Source organism: Zeus faber (genome assembly GCF_960531495.2).
Source record: "Zeus faber genome assembly, chromosome: 8".
In the NCBI taxonomy this organism is placed as follows: domain Eukaryota; kingdom Metazoa; phylum Chordata; class Actinopteri; order Zeiformes; family Zeidae; genus Zeus; species Zeus faber.
The window spans coordinates 11,813,127-11,830,895 of NC_137195.1; the positions used below are offsets into that span (position 1 = coordinate 11,813,127).

The 17,769-nt window shown below is 42.0% G+C and overlaps 2 protein-coding genes across 2 annotated transcripts in view; both read right to left on the minus strand.

Annotated features, from left to right (window-relative positions):
- Window positions 1–2,874: 2,874 nt before the first annotated feature.
- LOC307233390 (solute carrier family 45 member 4-like) lies at window positions 2,875–11,757 on the minus strand (the record flags this gene model as incomplete). Its single annotated transcript, XM_080004721.1, has 11 exons — window positions 2,875–3,129; window positions 3,569–3,637; window positions 3,841–3,971; window positions 4,100–4,180; window positions 4,326–4,425; window positions 4,845–4,964; window positions 5,066–5,314; window positions 5,885–6,354; window positions 6,779–6,958; window positions 7,102–7,290; window positions 11,511–11,757. The coding sequence occupies 11 exons, from the start codon at window positions 11,755–11,757 to the stop codon at window positions 2,875–2,877; spliced, it is 2,091 nt and encodes a 696-aa protein (XP_079860847.1).
- Window positions 11,758–14,599: 2,842 nt separating this feature from the next.
- The window catches only part of gpr20 (G protein-coupled receptor 20), a gene marked incomplete at its 3' end in the record, with an annotated part of 3,612 nt that continues 442 nt past the window's right edge, over window positions 14,600–17,769 (minus strand). The window contains exons 2-6 of the mRNA XM_080004722.1: window positions 17,341–17,607; window positions 16,432–16,676; window positions 15,595–15,679; window positions 15,355–15,480; window positions 14,600–14,773 (exon numbers count right to left, since the gene is read on the minus strand). Of these exons, the coding sequence (XP_079860848.1) occupies window positions 14,600–14,773; window positions 15,355–15,480; window positions 15,595–15,679; window positions 16,432–16,676; window positions 17,341–17,607 (897 nt within the window). The remainder of the gene's footprint in view (window positions 14,774–15,354; window positions 15,481–15,594; window positions 15,680–16,431; window positions 16,677–17,340; window positions 17,608–17,769) is intronic.

A 17,769-nucleotide genomic window follows, 5' to 3' on the forward strand; every position in this document is an offset into this window, starting at 1 on the left:
TCTAGCCATTGTGACGTGCCTGCCGCCTACAGCGTTGTTTAGTCCGGCCCTCGAGGCATTTACATTAACAGCAATCCTATAATATATTTGAATTTGTAGTATTCATTTTGGTTATTTTCCTGTAATACATGAGGGTACCACCAGACGGCGCATTAGCGGATCTTCTTCACTTCACCTGGTCGTCAGGTATGCATCACCCATAACAAAATGAGCGGACCACAAAAGCGCAAAATTGACGGCGAACGCGGGTTTTCAACAAAGATGGCATTGCAAAATATATTTTTTTAACTGATTTACAATCAAAGGCCGTGTGTCTGATTTGCCGAGAAACCGTTGCTGTACATAAGGGATCCCGATGATTTTCTCAAGCTGAAAGACGCACGCTGGCTTTGTGATTTGGCGTTCGCTGTGGACATACTGGCACACGTGAACGAGCTGAACGTGAAGCCACAAGGGAAAGATCAGTTTGCGCACGACATAAATTCAAACGCGGACGCCGTCGAGGTAAAACTGACTTTGTTCCCTTAACAAATGACAAACAAATCGTTTGCGCATTTCCCCCACGCCAGCGCCGCTGAAAGAAGCCCCCAACATGCTAGCAAATACAGTACATCGCTGGACGACCTGCACGGAGAATTCTGCCGACGCCTCTCTGATTTTGAAAAGTTTGAGGAGTCACCTCAGCTGGTGTCATGTCCCGTGTCAGTTGATCATGAGGCAGCGTCGCAGGAATTGCAGTTGGAGCTGATTGATCTCCAGTCTGACTTCGCCTAAAGGAGGAGCTCGACTCCGTCAAACTGGACGTGTTTAATGCTTCACCGAATGAGACAAAGCTGTCAAACATCCGAACCGTTGACACAGAAGATGCTGGTGTTATTTGGCTCTACCTCTGTGTGTTATTAACATCAACAAAACACGCCACAGAGCCCAGCTTACTGATGAACACCTGAGCGCTGTCCTACCAATTTCCACGACGATTGTTAATTGTATTTTTTTTATTTAAAAATGCATTTATGAATTAAAAAATGTGATAAGAGGAAATAGATTTCACATACGTTTTACACTTTACACTTGCTCATTTTTCACCTCATCTACTAATGGCCGGTCAGTTTTAAAAACTAAATGTGGCCCTCGAGCCAAAAAGTTTGCCCACCCCTGCTCTAAACTGCTCTGTTTACTGGGTGGAGCCGCCATCCTGAGGCCCCTAGTTCTGTGAGTCAATGGGGTTTGAGCATGGCTTCTAGGTTTCGTTGCATTTACTCCTTAACTTTCACTGATTTCACCTTATCAGCCCACCAAAATATGCTCATTTCTTGCCTCAAATTAAGAAATAAGCAGATTTTGGTGAGGCGGAGATTATAAGCAGATTTTGGTGAGGCGAGATTCAGACACCCAGTTGCTGAATCTCGCCTCATATTAGATCTACGTGGCCTAATTTAAGTTTGTACGTGCATCACGCTTGTGGGACACAATCAGCGCACCGTGACACTGGTGATTTCTTGTTTTTTTTTAATAATTAAACTTTAGAAAATAAAATAAAATAAATACAGCTACAATAAAAATATACTTTTTTTATTGGTTTTGTTTGGAGAAGCGCACAGTGGATCGCAGATCGCAGCCTACAGTCTATCTACATCCTTTTTTTTTTTTTTTCTTAGAAAGAAACACGCAGCAGAATTGTTTTTTCAAATACTTACATTTCCATTGTATGCAGTTTTGTCAATGTTAGTATTTATAGTTTCAGAAGGAATACATGTTTACATTCCTGGATAATCTTTAAGTGCATTGCTTAGTATTCAAATTATTTTTAGTTTAAGATACTTTTACCAAACAATTTCAACTCGCATGCAAAACCAGAAATGAGACTGATATAACTTGTGATGCTTGGCAGGCGAACATGCTCATGATGGATGTGATCTGAGACACAAGGATAGATCGAATAAATGGTGCATTTGTTGTTTTATTGGTGTAAACCATGGGTACAAAAATGCCTTGCTCATAGGGTACAAAAGTCTGTGCGGCAGCAAAGAGAAGGCCAATATCAAAACTCACTTTAAGATACTCAGTAATATTGGAATAATATAAAGAAAAAGCTTATGACAAAAATCAAAACACTTTAAAATAACAAGCATATATTAAAACATTCTCTCACAGTAAGAATAATAACCTTCACCAAAGCAGTCCATCATCAAATAAACGATTTAATAAAAATGTATGTAAAGCACACTGCATTTCACTTATTTTATGGTCAAGTGAGCGTATACATCCAAGTCTGTCTTTTTTTTGGTTGGTTTGTCACAAAAGGAGCATATCAAACCCCTGCTTGGAAAAACGTTTCTTTGTCAATTAAAAAGCACCCAATCAGCAGCAGTGTTCTTGGTAGAAAACACTAAAAGACAGATAGTTAAGTGTAATGTTTATAGGAGAGGTCAGAGGAGCATTGCACCTGGAAGAACACAAAGGCCGTTCAGAGAAGAGTATTGGGGACGGATCCATAGGCACTGGCTCGCTCCAGGAATAAGATGTGCAGATGTCTTTTGGCAGAAAAGCCGGATATCCCAGCTTTCTGTACCAACGTGTCAATGCCATCCTGTGTGCAATGATGCAATGTTCAGGAGTGATTTTTGCAGAAAATAAAAACACTGTGTTTTTATCGACTGCAGCACCGTAGCACAAGCACTTTCTTACACGAAACAAATACTTTGATGTGTCTGATTCGATTCCTGAGGTAGATGGGTTTAGCTGCAGTTCGGCTTCTTCACCGCTCCCCCTATCATGTATTAAACCACCCAACCATGATCAGTGATCAATGCACCACTCAGAGCACAGAGTGGTAGTCCTTTAAAAAAAAACAAAAAAAAAACCACTTCCTGGCTATGTTGATTTCAGTTTTCCTGGTTCATGATTGGACCGTTCTCCACTAGGACCGCCCACGACTGGTAAAGCCTCAGTTCTCCGTTCCTGCTCGGAACTGCCAGCCTCTTCCTCTGGGTATACGACCAGGAAACAAGCGGTGAGGAAACCCAGAAAGGAGCCCCCGGAGGCCACCATGGGAATAACACGCACGCTGCCCACCGCCTCCACCACTGCTCCCAGGGCGGAGGCCACCAAAATCTGACTGATGTAGACCTGAAAAAAATGGAAACATTCGGCAATATTCCAAAAAGCACGACGTATGATGTATGGTTTACATCAATGACAGTCAAGCTTCCCTCAGGGCTGAAAACTTAAAAAAATGTGACCTGGAAATGAATTTACAATGACGGATGTCATCGTGAAAGTAGAAAGAAGAAAAGCCATGACATTTAATTTTCCTGAACTCAACTGGTAAAAAGGCAGCTAATTGCCATTCTATTTCTCGCAATATTTCTAGCGTCGGCTTTTAGATCGAAACACATGATTGGAGAATCTAACAATTTTACAAAAATGATCACAGTAGGCTGAAACATTTGAGATCAGGTGTTGATGTCATAATTGTGACAGCTCTATTTACAAGAGCAGCCAATGGGTTACTTCTATGACATAAAGACGGATGTACCTTGTAAACTGTGAGTAAAAGGAAACTCACCTGGCAGGATAATATTGCACAGTCAATCCCAAAACCTCGTCTGGAGTTTGCAGGGCTGTGATGGATGTACTGAAGGAGAGAAAAATAAGAGAAAAAAACAGGCACAGGTTACTTTTCCAAATGCATGTCCAGCTGGAGTCATCACTCATTATTCAATATTATTAAGGATGAAAACATATTTTCATCTCAAACCTCATTATATTGTCAGTGTGATGTGCCTGCAGTAATACAATGTGCACAGGTGTGTGTGTTGTGTGTGCTACTGCTTTTACCTCTTTGATTTCATGGTACTGTCCCAGTAAGGCATAAGGACAGTAGGAGATACTCATGGAGATGACACCCATCCCACTGATCATCACCATGGCAACATAAACATTAGGGAATATAGCCATGACAGCAGTTCCTAGAGAGGAGAATTTTTTTTTTATTTTAATCAATAAATACACTATATATATATATATATATATATATATATATATCTCACAATTAGACAACTTAGATGGCCAGTAGACTCTTTCCTTCTCTACGCACCGATGGAAAATCCGAGAGTTCCCATGATGTAAACAATCTTGATGCTGAGGTCAAAATTATCTAGGTACTTCTGAAGGAGGGCTGAATGGAGAGAAACAATGTGAATACATGTGTGTGGATATACGCAAGACAAAAAGCAGAAAGGAGGCTGTGTGCATGCGTGCGTGCGTGCGTGCGTGCGTGCGTGCGTGCGTGCGTGCGTGCGTGCGTGCGTGCGTGTCCTAACCAGAGCAGACAGCCGCAGTAGCAGCATAAACCACCAGTCCCCAGCAGCCCATCTGGACTCCTTTGTGGTAGTTGTGTAGTTTTGTGGAATTGACTGGTGCCTACATACATGAACACAACATATATTCATCATATAAGGATAACGAACATTAACAAAGATAAAGATTGGCCCCGAAGGAGCCTCCGTGTAGATTGTATTTATTTGTATCAGTTTTATTGTATTATGAGTATTATGTGTTATTTGCCAAGTTTGCGTTACACATACAGTATCTCCATGATAAATCGGCCTGAGCGGGAAGGGAGGGGTCGTAGGTAGGGTTTTCTGAACTTCATAGACTGTTCTAGCTGTTCTAAAACAACTACTTTACCTGCTTGGTCATGATATCCTCATTACTATGGATTGTTTCTCAAACACTTCTTGTGTGTAAATATCTTATGAAAGCACCAATCGTCACCCCCCCCTAATGGAAAGCATTTTATTGAATGTGTGTGAGCATATGCATGTTTGTGTGAGTCTTACTTTTGGGTGTCCATGGTAGATCACTTGTCCCATGAAGTCCGTATAAAACACGGCCTCAGCTATGATGGAGAACCAGGTCAGGAGGTGACACACACATAGCCTCCACAACTGTCTCGGCATCTGTCGAGAAAATACAGAAAAAAAAGCCATTAGCGGTTTGGTTTGGACGACAATTCTGTTGATATTCACCTGCACAGCAACACAGAATTTCTCCTCTTCACCTTCAGCATAGAGAGCCACAGCAGTCGAACAGTAGTTCCGCCTGCCGTCTCCCCTTCGCTGATCGAACCATCGTACGACAGGTTTCCCACAGACAGCTGCAGCTCCCGTCTCTCTGCGCCGCGCTGGAGCCCGCTCAGGTCGATCAAACTATAGGAATTGGTGATCGGCTGAATGGTTCTGGTAGAGAGACGCTTGTTCCGGTAGCGCTGCGATCCCACTCGTAGGTAGTACGAGAAAGTGAAGGAGGGCTGGGTACAAAGAGATCAGAAACAAGGTGAACAAAAGCGAGCATACATTGTTATCTTTGAGATTACACCCAAATCATTCCTTAAGCCGCACCTGTCTGTTGAAGAGTGGTCGAGGTGAGTTGGAATTGCATGACTTGGTGGCCAACTTGTTGGAAGTCGAGTGTTTTATTGAGTGGGATGGGCCAGAAGAACAGACTCCCAGTTTGCTTCCATTGACTGCCTTAACGTGCTGGAAATCAAATGAATTTGGCAAAGACGACATTTTGGAAAATGAATACGTTTGAATTTGGATTTGAAAGAAGAATACACGACGGTATTAATGGAAGCATGCTCTCCGTGCTTCTGAACTCCCGGCAGTTATTGAATATATTTAGTAACCTGATTGTTTAGAGGAGGACTGGCAGGGTCATTTGTCTGCTCTTTCAGCTGGGTCCAACCATCTGGTTGCAATTCCACCATCCCACCAGTGGAGGGAAGCATACTACAATGAGATGGTGGAGAGAGAAGAGTCGCAGCAGTGGGGGACCCTGGAGAATTCCTGTTGGACGGCAGGAAGACGTCCTCCCACACTTCCTGTGTGTCTGGTAAGAACGGTTCCCCTTCAGGGGGGAAATTAAGCGACTGTAGGTCCAGGTCGGGGTCCAGCTGGATGTTGGTATCCGGCAGGGCCAGGACCGAGTCGCTTTTGCTCCGCATGCAGTCCACGCTGAGGTGGTCCAACAGCTCTACCTCTGGATTTTCTAATTTGTTGTCCAAACGGGAGGAGGCTTGGACGAAGCTATCCTCCTCTACAATCATGTCAACAGAAGGTGATGCGATAGAATGTTCGCTGCTGGACGGGTCGTCTGCCGCGGCTTTGGTTGTATGTCTGCGACTGAAAGTCTGCTCAGGGATACTGAACATGTGCAGCGCAACGGAGAAGATGAAGATCACGGCCGCAAAGACGAAAAGGACCTGCTCCTGGGACTTGAATACGTGGCCCAGAGGCGTGTCCGTCCAGTCGAGACCACCGAGCATGTAACCCACTGCTCCACCCAGTCCTGCAAAATCAGGAACAGGTTCATCATGAGAAAAATTTCATCAAGATAGGAAATATAAGAAAACAAATCACAAATGAAGCGTGCTTGTGTAACTGTAGTTACACAAGCACGCTTCACTAAAAGTGAATACCTTTCGCTGTTGACAATCCTGCTGTTGACAGCGAGATGTGAACGTAATGGTTGAAGACATGTGTGCAACCAAAGTTTACTGTACTGTGGTATATAATTATACAATTTTACGGAGAATAATCTGTTGTGGGACGACACCTCTCTATATAGTTTTTTTATTTGTAACATTTAAAATTAACATATATAACGTAACATTTCAACCTTGTTTTTAATGACAACGGCTCCTCGACAGGTCAACAACATTCCTTCCCCACCCCCATCCAATCATTTTGACAGAGCCATCTCTGCACGTTACCAGCAGAAAACGCATGGATGTTCAGAGCCATGTCCTGCTCATCCGTGTCAGCGACATCTAGAAGGTACGCTCTGATCGGGCCCTCAGAAGCGTCAGCACAGAAGTCCAGCACCACGACACCCAGCACCGTGAACACGATGCCGATTGGCTGGCTGCCTGGTGTGTCACCCATGGCCAGGCCTAGAAAAAAAAAAAAGCAAAAAAAAAAAACCCCATACAATAATAAGAATACATACAAAGAAATACAGAAAAGAATAGAGTCTAAAAAGCAGAAATGAACAATGGTAATTTTGTTTGTTGTTGTGATCTTTACTTTCATCTACCTATTAAAGAGCCATTAAGGAACATTGCCACTCCAAGCAGTACCCCCACGCACAGGACCAGGATGAAAGGTCTCCTCTTGCCCCAGGCCAAAGTGCAGCGGTCACTGGCCGAGCCGATCACTGGGGTGAAGAACAGCCCCAGGAGGGGACTGAGGAACCAGGTCAGACTGTAGTACTGCTCCGGAAGACCTGGAAAAAAAACAGATTGCACAATGATGCTATGGATTAATGTCTTCAATTTACCTGCCACACATACAGTATATATTACTATATACTGTATGTATATAGTAAAATACAAAAATCGTTTTTTACATGTGCTTTTCCAATGGGATCCCTCTGACATATATTATGCTGTATATATTGATACAGTGTGTATATGTATGTATATACTGTGTGTGTATATGCACATAAAGAGAGAGGTATTATACACCGTGTATTGACATATGTATATATACACATACACTTCTTTGCTCTAAAGTTCCTTCTAGTTGCCTGGAATGTGATGTTTCCAAGTTCCAAATTCATGCACACACACATTCAAATAATGAATAGAATGTAAGATAAAATTGCGTAAAACTGTGATTCAAGCCAACATCACAAATACAGGCCTTGGCCTGCAGGCATGTATTACCTTTATTTACCCTTTCATTCCTTTTGTTAAGGGTCATGGGGGTTACAGCCCACCCCAGCTTACTAGGCATGTGAGCTAGGACGACACCCTTCAGAGATTTAGATCCAAGGTTGACCACACCCACACCATCTTGGGGACAATTCAAAGTCTGTAATAAGTTAAACTTGCCTTTCTTTGGCTAGGTGTCAAGGCAAACTTTGCACGCCAAGGAATCTGTCAAATTGGACCAGTCTTTGGTGCAGCAGGTGAGCTCGGGCTTGTTCCCGTAGGCCTGTTCGTTTATGTTGAGTTACAACCTGTGCAGAATCCCTCATGGTTAAAAGATCCTACTTGCCTTTTCTCACATTGCATAAATGAAAAAAAAAAAACCTCTCCCTAGTAACAATTCTTGAGGACTGGATTTGGTCAGGCCGAATTAAATCATATTCAGTATATTTAACAGAGACGAGAGAGGATGACATCCAGAGACTAAACCAAATTGGCCGAAGGGCATATATATATATATATATATATATATATTTTATATATATTTTAAGGTTATTTATAGTTAAACCTATGATTGTACTTCAACTAAAAGTCACCCAGCCACTCCAGCCCTAAAGGGTCAACAAGGTAAATGGAGGACACAAGAGAAACCATGCCAGCCTGGAGGAAACTTGTGCAACAATGGGATCCTTCACGCTCAATGCTCCATTTTGGCACAAGCTGGGACTAGTTTGACCCTGATAGTTTGACCTGTTGAGTTCATGTGGGAACTCGACAGCATTACTTGTTCAATTTTACCCAGCTGTAGGAGCCAAACAAAAATGTGAAAGGTTGTAGTGTAGAAGTTGTGGGCAGCTACCACCCCGGATGCCAGACACCACCCCCTGCATACCAGCTCCTCACTAAGTGCCGGGGACCAGACTCAAATCAATGTCTTTGTCCCGGAGGAACACTGTACATTCGACAGCCACCTGCAATCCACAAAAGCAAACAATTATTTTTGAGATACAGGTTTCTGCAGGACTAGATGGTTTGTAAAGGACCTCGGTTTCTAAATAGAGAAGACGGACAAAGGAAGCGTGTTTGCAGAGCAAACAAATCTTCATACATGGGCTCAAGGTTGTAAATATTTTTGTGATTTAAGGCCGATCTTTCAGATTGTGACCGCCTGACGGAATGTTACTCTTCTTTTTCTTTGGATTAATGCATCTACAGAAAAACATAATAAAGAAGGTATGACACTATCCTGAAGATCTTTAAAAACCTTCTGCAGTGGGATATACAGTTTGTGACTAAAACAGAGCCTCGAGTACTGCGGCGCTCCGCTGTCTGGTCGGAGCTCTAGAGAATCCTGGGAAGTTCAGTCAACTGTGGCCAAGCAAACATTGTATAAACTGACTGTTAATGTTTGAGCCTCAACTGGGATTTGTTTGTCAATGTACAGCTGATATTCTTATCCTGAGGCAACATAAACAGCTTACGTAGTTTGACACTCACTTGACGTTTTGTATACCTGTCTGTTTCCGTCTCTCAGTCATTCGTGCTATAGTCAAGATATTCTGTTGGTGTTTTTTTTTTTTTCCCCCTTTAAATAACAAAAGTTGTTTATGCAAAATGTATTTGTTTATTTATTTATGTATTTGGTCTCAACTTGGATCATGAAAGGCGTGTTAAGAAGACACATTACTTCTCTAAACTAGTGGTTCTCTACGTGGGGTTCGGGGACCCCCAGGGGCCCTTCAAGAGGTTCAACGGGGTCCCCACAGCAAAATGATAAATCATTTCATTTCACCGTTACATAATTAGATATATAATTAGATGGATATTAGCACCGTTAGAGAATGTACAATAATGACATTTTATAATGTAATAATAATAATAATGTTTTGATCATAGGTTCACTATTATTTCCTTTATAGACAGGCATGAAAGTTTGGACCAAATCATATCTAACACTAAAAATCTTCTCAGATTGAGGTCCCGGACACAAAATCTCATCAAATGGCTTGCATGGCCATGTGTGTCAAATTGAGGATCCTGATATGGAAAAAGTGCTGTAAACAATACTGACCCATTGCTAATCCAATGTTAAAGGACAGCTAAAACATTTAAATATCTAACTCCTACAACAACACAACTTTTGATGAAGAATGATATTTACTGTACCATGACAGATTGACCAAATGTTTCAAATCTCTCAATGGGGTTTTTGCGGTTTTGGTTTGTTTTTAGAAACAATATTCCAACAATATTCTCAGTGTCTAGAAACCGGTGAGAATATAATGTGCTGTGTTTAACATTCCTGACATACCTAGCCAGGAGTCGAGGCCTTTGTTCCATTTCTGCTACGGTGGCAAACATGGGAGAAAGCCGCACAGCCGCTGGCGAGCCGTGACACGGGCTGGACGGCACTTGGACAACCTGAGGGTTTCGCGTAAGCCATGTTCCTAACTGTCCCGATATTGAGTAACTCCCATAGTTGATCAGCCATGGAGAGCGTTGCTGCCAGTTTACCTCTTCTTTTAGCCATAGAAACCCAGGTGGGGCTCATAGTACAATCTGACAAAGGTGTCCACGGTGCTCAAAGGCACTGGTCAGCATACAGTACAAAGAAACTGTGAAACACCTGACACACAGTGGGAAACTATCCTCCAAATCCAGTCGTTCCCAACCTTTTTTTAGGGTGTGTGTAACCCCTCTTGCAAGACACAAGACAATAATCATTATTGTCTTGTGTCTTGCAAAAAGTGTTCCCAAACTAGGGGGCGTGTCCCCTAGGGGGGCGCTGGTGGAAATTATACCCCTTATACCCCTTTCCGACTGCACCAAAAGCCGGTAACACCCGAGAACATCCGCCATTTGTCACCAGTGGGAAAGTTGGGTCGTTCATGAACGATCCGATTCTTTTGAACGACTCAAAATATATATATTTTTTCAAATTCTACAGTTCTATGTCGTTGTTTGTTTAAGTTGCTGTCTCCTCTACTGTTTTGTTCCCAATCACACTGGAACCATGATAGGCCCCACACCCCGTGTTCGCGTTATCGAACGTGACGCACAAGAAAAAAACGCCTTTCTCCTGGTGTCAATCACCTATTATTAGCTGGTTGACCTGGGTTTAATAGCCTGAGTCAACCAGCAAATTTTGGTGTGAAAATGGTGTCATCTTGCATTTGTGCAATTAATTTTAAAGCAAAGATAGGCTAAATATAAACAAGTACATAGGGTTGGGAATTGCCAGGGATCAACTTGGGTGACTTTGCAAGCAAAGGATGTGTCTGAGAGTATGTTTATGTGGATGCATGTAGGTGGTCGGGGTGGGGGTGGTCTTAAAAATAATTTAATCTACAAAATGGGGTCCTGCAGAAAACTTTTGGGAATCACTGCAATAATGCACAGCAGCAGCATTTCTTTTGGTTTCCCCTTAAACAACACTTTGCTGACCGCGTTTTAAGCCAAACCACGTTCCTATTATTCAACAATAGTAAAAAAAAACAATAGGAATTTTACAATTTCAGAAGATAATGTTGGCACCATTTCTGATGTCCTGACTTTTGGAAGGATTTGACCTTTCCGTACCGCCTGGAGCCCTGTTGTGTACCCCCCTGTGGGAAAGGATTTGACCTTTACGTACCCCCTGGAGCCCTGCTGTCTACCCCCCTGTGGTAAAGTGCACCGCCGTGCCCACATTTGAGAACCTTTCGTCCTAATCTATGGATAGCAGCGCTTGTACGTGATAGTCTGTGTCCGCGAAAGTGTTCCCTCCTCCACCGGGTGTGTTGGATGGTCCTACCTATCTGCAGCAGCACGGGCGTCACCAGAGCCGTTTCCATGGCGTAGCAGAACTCCCGGCCAAACATCACGGCGCCGTGCATCACCCAGCGGCGCGCGGGTATCCTCCCTTGTGCCCCGTCCTCGTCCACCTCCTCTCCTCCTCCTGTCCTCGGGTGCTTTTTCTCAGAGGCGATCTCTTCTCTGTCCGCCATAACCTCCTCTCCTTCGGCTGCCACCAGGCGCAGGTTGGGTTTCTGAGCCGCCATCCCCTTGACGTATGGATCTCTACACTGTAAGACTGAAGAACCGAGCTAGACCGTCCCCTGACGTGGAGCAGTCATTTTGCTCTTCAAGCGGATAGCTTTTACATTACGGAAAAAAAGAGAAGGGGATTCAGCGTGGGGCAGCGGAAGAAACAGCTGTCGTCCAAAATGAATAATGAACGCTGGGAAGATTGCCATCCGTACAAGGAAGACGGCGAATTGCTGATTCCGGATTCCCACGTGATGGCCCTCCTTGAATGATCACTTTGACTTTGAGTTCAGCTGAAACAAGACTGACTAAAACGCTGGCACGTTTAGTTGGTCATCCATCGAGACATTTTAAACATCAATCACAAAGAAAGAACCTGTTGGTAGCTAAAGTTGATCCAACGTAGTTTGCGTTGCAAACAATTGCAATAATTTACTTTAGTAATATTTATTAACTGAGCCGTGGCACAGTGGAGTGCAGTTGAATGCATTGGGTCAAGCCCCATGGAAGCTTTGCAGCGAGTGAAGTGAAGCGATGGTGGGTCAGTGGAGGTGGCTCAGGCCCATGAAGCCGCACGGCAACCTGAAGAACAGCAAAGACAACGAGTGAAATGAAACACCTAGTCTGCCCATGGGGGGGATTCTGCCGTTGTTTCCTCGCATGTCGCACCCATTCTCAGTGAGGAATTTTTGTGAAAAATTACAAAAAACAACAACAATTTGAAAGTAATATGGAATATGGACATAATCATCAGAAGGTTGTGACTTTGGTAGAGCTAAGACAAGGGATTATTGACACTACACAACAATTTAGATACATCACATGCACATTAAATACGATCTTTCTTCTTTAAAAAGAAAGATGCCAATATTCTACAGTGTTCTACAGAAATAATATTAAAATCAATGTATGCTTTTCCACTTGTTTTTATCTACCAACCTGGGGCCTCAAATGAATCCATGGGGTTTTTTTATGTACAGGTGTAAAACCAGTTCATAAAAACCTGCTTTTAAACCTGCCACTATAAAAATGTCCTTCTTGTTGTGGTATATTATCTGGTCACAAATCCATTCAAATTCTCTTCAGGACTTGTGCAAGTTTATTGCAGCAGTGACTAAGGCATGACAGGTCAAAGGAAAAAAGCCACACCTTACAGTAAATATCTGGATTGCTTGCACCTTTTGTGGAATAAAATACAATCTGTCAGAGCCTTTGCAATAGCATCAAACCACAAATGACATGAATTATACAAATCAGCATTTCTCTTGGAGACACAACATGAGACCGTTATATAACAATAATAATAATAACAATAATAATAATAATAATAATAATAATAACAATAATAATAACAATAATAATAATAATAATAATAATAATAATAATAATAATAATAATAATAATAATAAACTGAACATGATGAACATTAATTATTGTCCATATATATTTCAACCTACCTTGCCAGGCATCAAGCATTGAAAAGTTGAAAAGAATGTGTGTGTGTGCGTGTGTGTGTGTGTGTCCCAAAATCCTAGATAATAAGAAACGTTATAAACTTACCTGCCGCTTCTCTCATCCGGTGCTGTGAAGTATCACCTGCGCACGGCCCACGTTTCAGCTCCATCATCATCAAAATAATAATAATAATAATAACATAGACAATAATAATCACAACGGATTGGATGGAGGTAAACCCACGGTCTGGTCACTTCCCCGTCGGTCGCTCCGGTTTCCACGGTTAACTAAAAGCGGCAGCGAGGCAGCCGCCGGAGGCACATGACGTCATTCTAGCGTCACGCACCGAGGGGGCGGAGTCAGCTTATTGTAAAGATCTTTTTAAATACAATAAAAATATATATCTTCGAAAAAGCCTCAGAATAGTAATTACTTGCTTCCCCCGAATCGATTTATTGTACTTTGTATTTATTTATTTGTATCTAATTTGTATTTATTGATATCTACTATATATATATATATATATATATATATATACAAATACTATGTGTGTGTGTGTGTGTGTGTGTGTGTGTGTGTTTTCATATTATAGGGGAACTTCTTCAAACGGGTCAAAAAAGAACAAACATGTCAATAACACTTTATAATGTTCTATTCCATTGTTATACATTCCAAATGCACTCATAACAGTCATATGTGGAACATCAGATTTATTTGATCTTTAATCAGATGTCTATTGTAATATGGATGTGGTCATCGCTCCCCTGTGTTTGCTGTGATCTGTTTGCTCTTCTATTCGCTGCAGGTTTTCTTCTTTGTACATTGTTTGTATAATTTTGATGCATAAAATAAAAAAACATTAAAAAAATGATCAAATTAGTTATTTATAAAATAACAGTAAATACATATTACAAGAGTGTGTCCCTTTTTGTCTCCTTTTTTATGGAAATAGTATCCCAGGCTTGTTCCCTTTCCAAAACAAATATACTGACACATTTTTAATACAAATACTTTTGCATTTTTTGCACTATGAGCAGTTGGTGATTTTCCTACAACTTTTAAAATGTAATTGATAATTGTCTGCCTACGACACGCCTTTGCACTATTTATTTATCATCTTTCGCACTCACTAAACTTAAAAGAGATCTAAGCAGGTTTTGGTTATAAATGTCAGTAGTTTACCGACTGTAAAACTATTATTTCAGACAAAATAAATTGCTTGTTTAATTTGAACAGGTATATTTTCGGGATAGGTCGACTGAAGCGATGGTGCGCAGGGGCAACTAGCAGCTGTACAGTAATGGCAGAGCATCCCACAGCCCAGAGGGCACAGTATCACACAGTAGTAGCACAGTATCTCTCTGTAGTGTCATTCTCTTCAAATGTACCAGGAAGTAAAGTTCACAGACTGTGGTGGTTGCGCGCGTTGATGCTCCGCTGCAGTGACGGGGGGATGCCGGTCATCATGATGGTGTTGTTGGCTCCACCCGAGGCCTTGGAGCTGTGCTGCATGCTGATGATGTCCCCGCTGCTCTGCTCGGCCTCCGCGCGGCGAAACAGACTTTTCATGGTCGCCTGGGGCGGAGGGAGCAGAGGAAGGGATCGATGAAAGTTATTAAGTAAATGAATCAATGAATCAATCTGTCAATAAACCAAAAGAGTGGATGTACAAATACACAAATGGTGTAAAAATGACACGTACAAGTGAAAACGCGGCTTTAGGCAACAAAACAATAAACATGTAATCATTAATGTCTGGACTGTTTCTCATTGTGCCTTTGGGCATGGACGCCCTTTGTCTGGGCACACTTTTGTATCCGCCCCAGTGTCTGTTGTCGGTCCGTGTCGTAACGCCTGGTGTATTTGAGCTTCATTTTTATTGTGGATTTTGTGGCATAAATATGTATTTAAATTGTATAATTTGTAGATGAAAATGCGGCTGAAACTAAATACGGTGCAATAGCTCAAATGACAATATTTGCACTTACATGGTCCCTTATAAATCAATAAATAAGTGAATGTATAAACAAATATATAAATAAACAAACAAACAGATAACTAAACGAACAAATAAATGAATAAGAAAAAACGTAAAAAAAATACTTGGATGGTTCAGTGGAAATGTGAAATGTGAGTAATGCACCGCCCTGCTCTACCTGGAAGTTGTTGGTGACGAAGCAGTAGACCACAGGGTCCATGCAGCTGTTCAGGCTGCTCAGGGTGACGGTCAGATGGTAAATGATCGCGTGGTGAGGCATTTCGGGGTAGAAGTACACCAACACCTGCAGCGCCATAAACAAAGTTCAACACCATTTTATTTCCCACGAGCTTCAACAAAGCGGGCGCGGTTCTCTATTGGGTGACAGCACAAGTTTGTAAAAACTCTCTTTTCTCACCTGCCGGACGTGGAAGGGTGTGAAGCAGACTGTGAAGATTATTAACACGGTGCTCAGCAGCTGGACGGCTCTTCTCCTCCTTTCCCTGAGGAAGAAAGACACACCCTTCTAACTTTCATTATTTAACTTTCTATAAGGCTACTGAGGGAATTGTTTGAGAATTATTTTTAGAATTGCTTGGAGTTTCAAGGCTACCTCGCGACACTGATAGTTCAGGAGGTGATCGGCAGTGATTAAAGGTAATTTACCGAGAATTGATTGCGATCATTCAAGGTCTAAATCAATGACCCTAAACTGTTATTATTTGATTGCCTTCTAAAAGCAGAAAGAAACAGTGATTAGGAAGAAAGACAATGCAGGCAAGAAAATTTAGCACATGGGTTTATTTTATTTTATTATTTGCATTTTAATTTGTGCATTTTTGGTGTCGAGAAAGTGTTTTCACCCTGTTTATTATACTACTTTGTAAATGTATTTCGCTTTGCTTTTATTGTCATTATCTGATGGCCTTCTTTTAATGTGAAGCCCCTTGAGTTACATGTCATGTATGAAAGGTGCTTTACAAATAAAGGTTTTAATTATATATTATTTTCTATTAAGGTTAAGCACTTTGAGTTGCATGCTGTGTTTGAAAGTTGCCATACAAATAAAGTATTATTATTATTATTATTATTATTATTATTATTATTTTCTGTTTAACACAATCGAGTATTTTAAGAATTTTAAAAATAATGCTTATGTGCTTGTGTTGAAAACTGGAAAGGGAGAGTGTGAAGAAAATATGAAATACTAATATAATTCATTGATTAGTCTAGGAATAAAGTAACGGATCTCCACCTGCTTTGCTGCATCATCCGGCGGTCGGCCAGCGCCCACATGATCCTGAGGGTGAAGGCCACGATGATGACAAGCGGCAGGAAGAACTCCGTGAGGGTGAGGAAGAGCAGCTTGGAGAGGCAGCAGCCCGTGTGGCGGAACGCCGTGGACAGGAAGGAGTAGGTGACCACGATGGCAAACAGCCAGACGCTGAGACACACACACTTGGCCACGCCGGTGTTACGCCACCTGCGAGACGCCTCCACCTGCGGGAGCAACGGCAGTGAAAGTGGAGTACTTTTGTTATTCGAGTTTAAAGAGAAGGCCCTCGTGCATTTCTGTCGAGAAAGAGAGGAGAAGCAATATTATGGAGAATTTATATTTACAACTGACTTTTTTATATATATACGGTATTTAATATCATTGGGGCAAAAAGGATTTTCTGTTTTGTGAATGGGAAATCATATCTTTCTCATGAGAATTAATTATCTTAATCAGATGAATGAAAAACTTTTAATTGGCAAAATAGACAGACAGACAGACAGACAGACAGATAGATAGATAGATAGATAGATAGATAGATAGATAGATAGATAGATAGATAGATAGATAGATAGATAGATAGATAGACAGACAGATAGATAGATAGATAGATAGATAGATAGATAGATAGATAGATAGATAGATAGATAGATAGATAGATAGATAGATAGGTCCTAAAAACAGAAAATAGAAGAAAATGATTGGCAATATAAATATATATATTGCCATTTTCTATATACATTTTTCTATATATTAATAATATTAGTGTGTTTAACTACAAGGGTAAAAGTTGAGAAAAGTCAAACAAATCTCTTGCAAGGTGTCGCCGTGACGTTCTGTCTCAACGTTTCCTTTTCGAGAAAGTGGAGCCAAACCAAGTGACCCCACCTGCACGATGGCGAGGTAGCGGTCCACACAGATGCAGGTGAGGAAGAGGATGCTGCAGTACATGTTGACGAAGTAGCTGAAGATGTGCAGGTAGGAGCAGATGAGGCAGGCGCCCCCGCTGTAGTAGAGCAGGATGCGGGTGGGGAGCGACAGGTTGACCAGCAGGTCGGTGACGGCCAGGTTGATGGTGTAGATCACGGAGGAGGTCTTCGGCTTGGTGCGGAAACAGAAGACGTAGAGCGCCACCGTGTTCAGCACCATGCCCACCTGCGGAGACGAGGGATGAAATGTAATGAGGAGGGTGGGGGTTGGGGTTAGAAGAAGGGCGGGGTAACGGGTGGAGGAGAGGACAAGCTGGGAGGGGTGAGGAGAAAGATGATGAAGGATCAGGAACAGTGACGAGGAGGACTTTCTGTCAATGACAAAGCC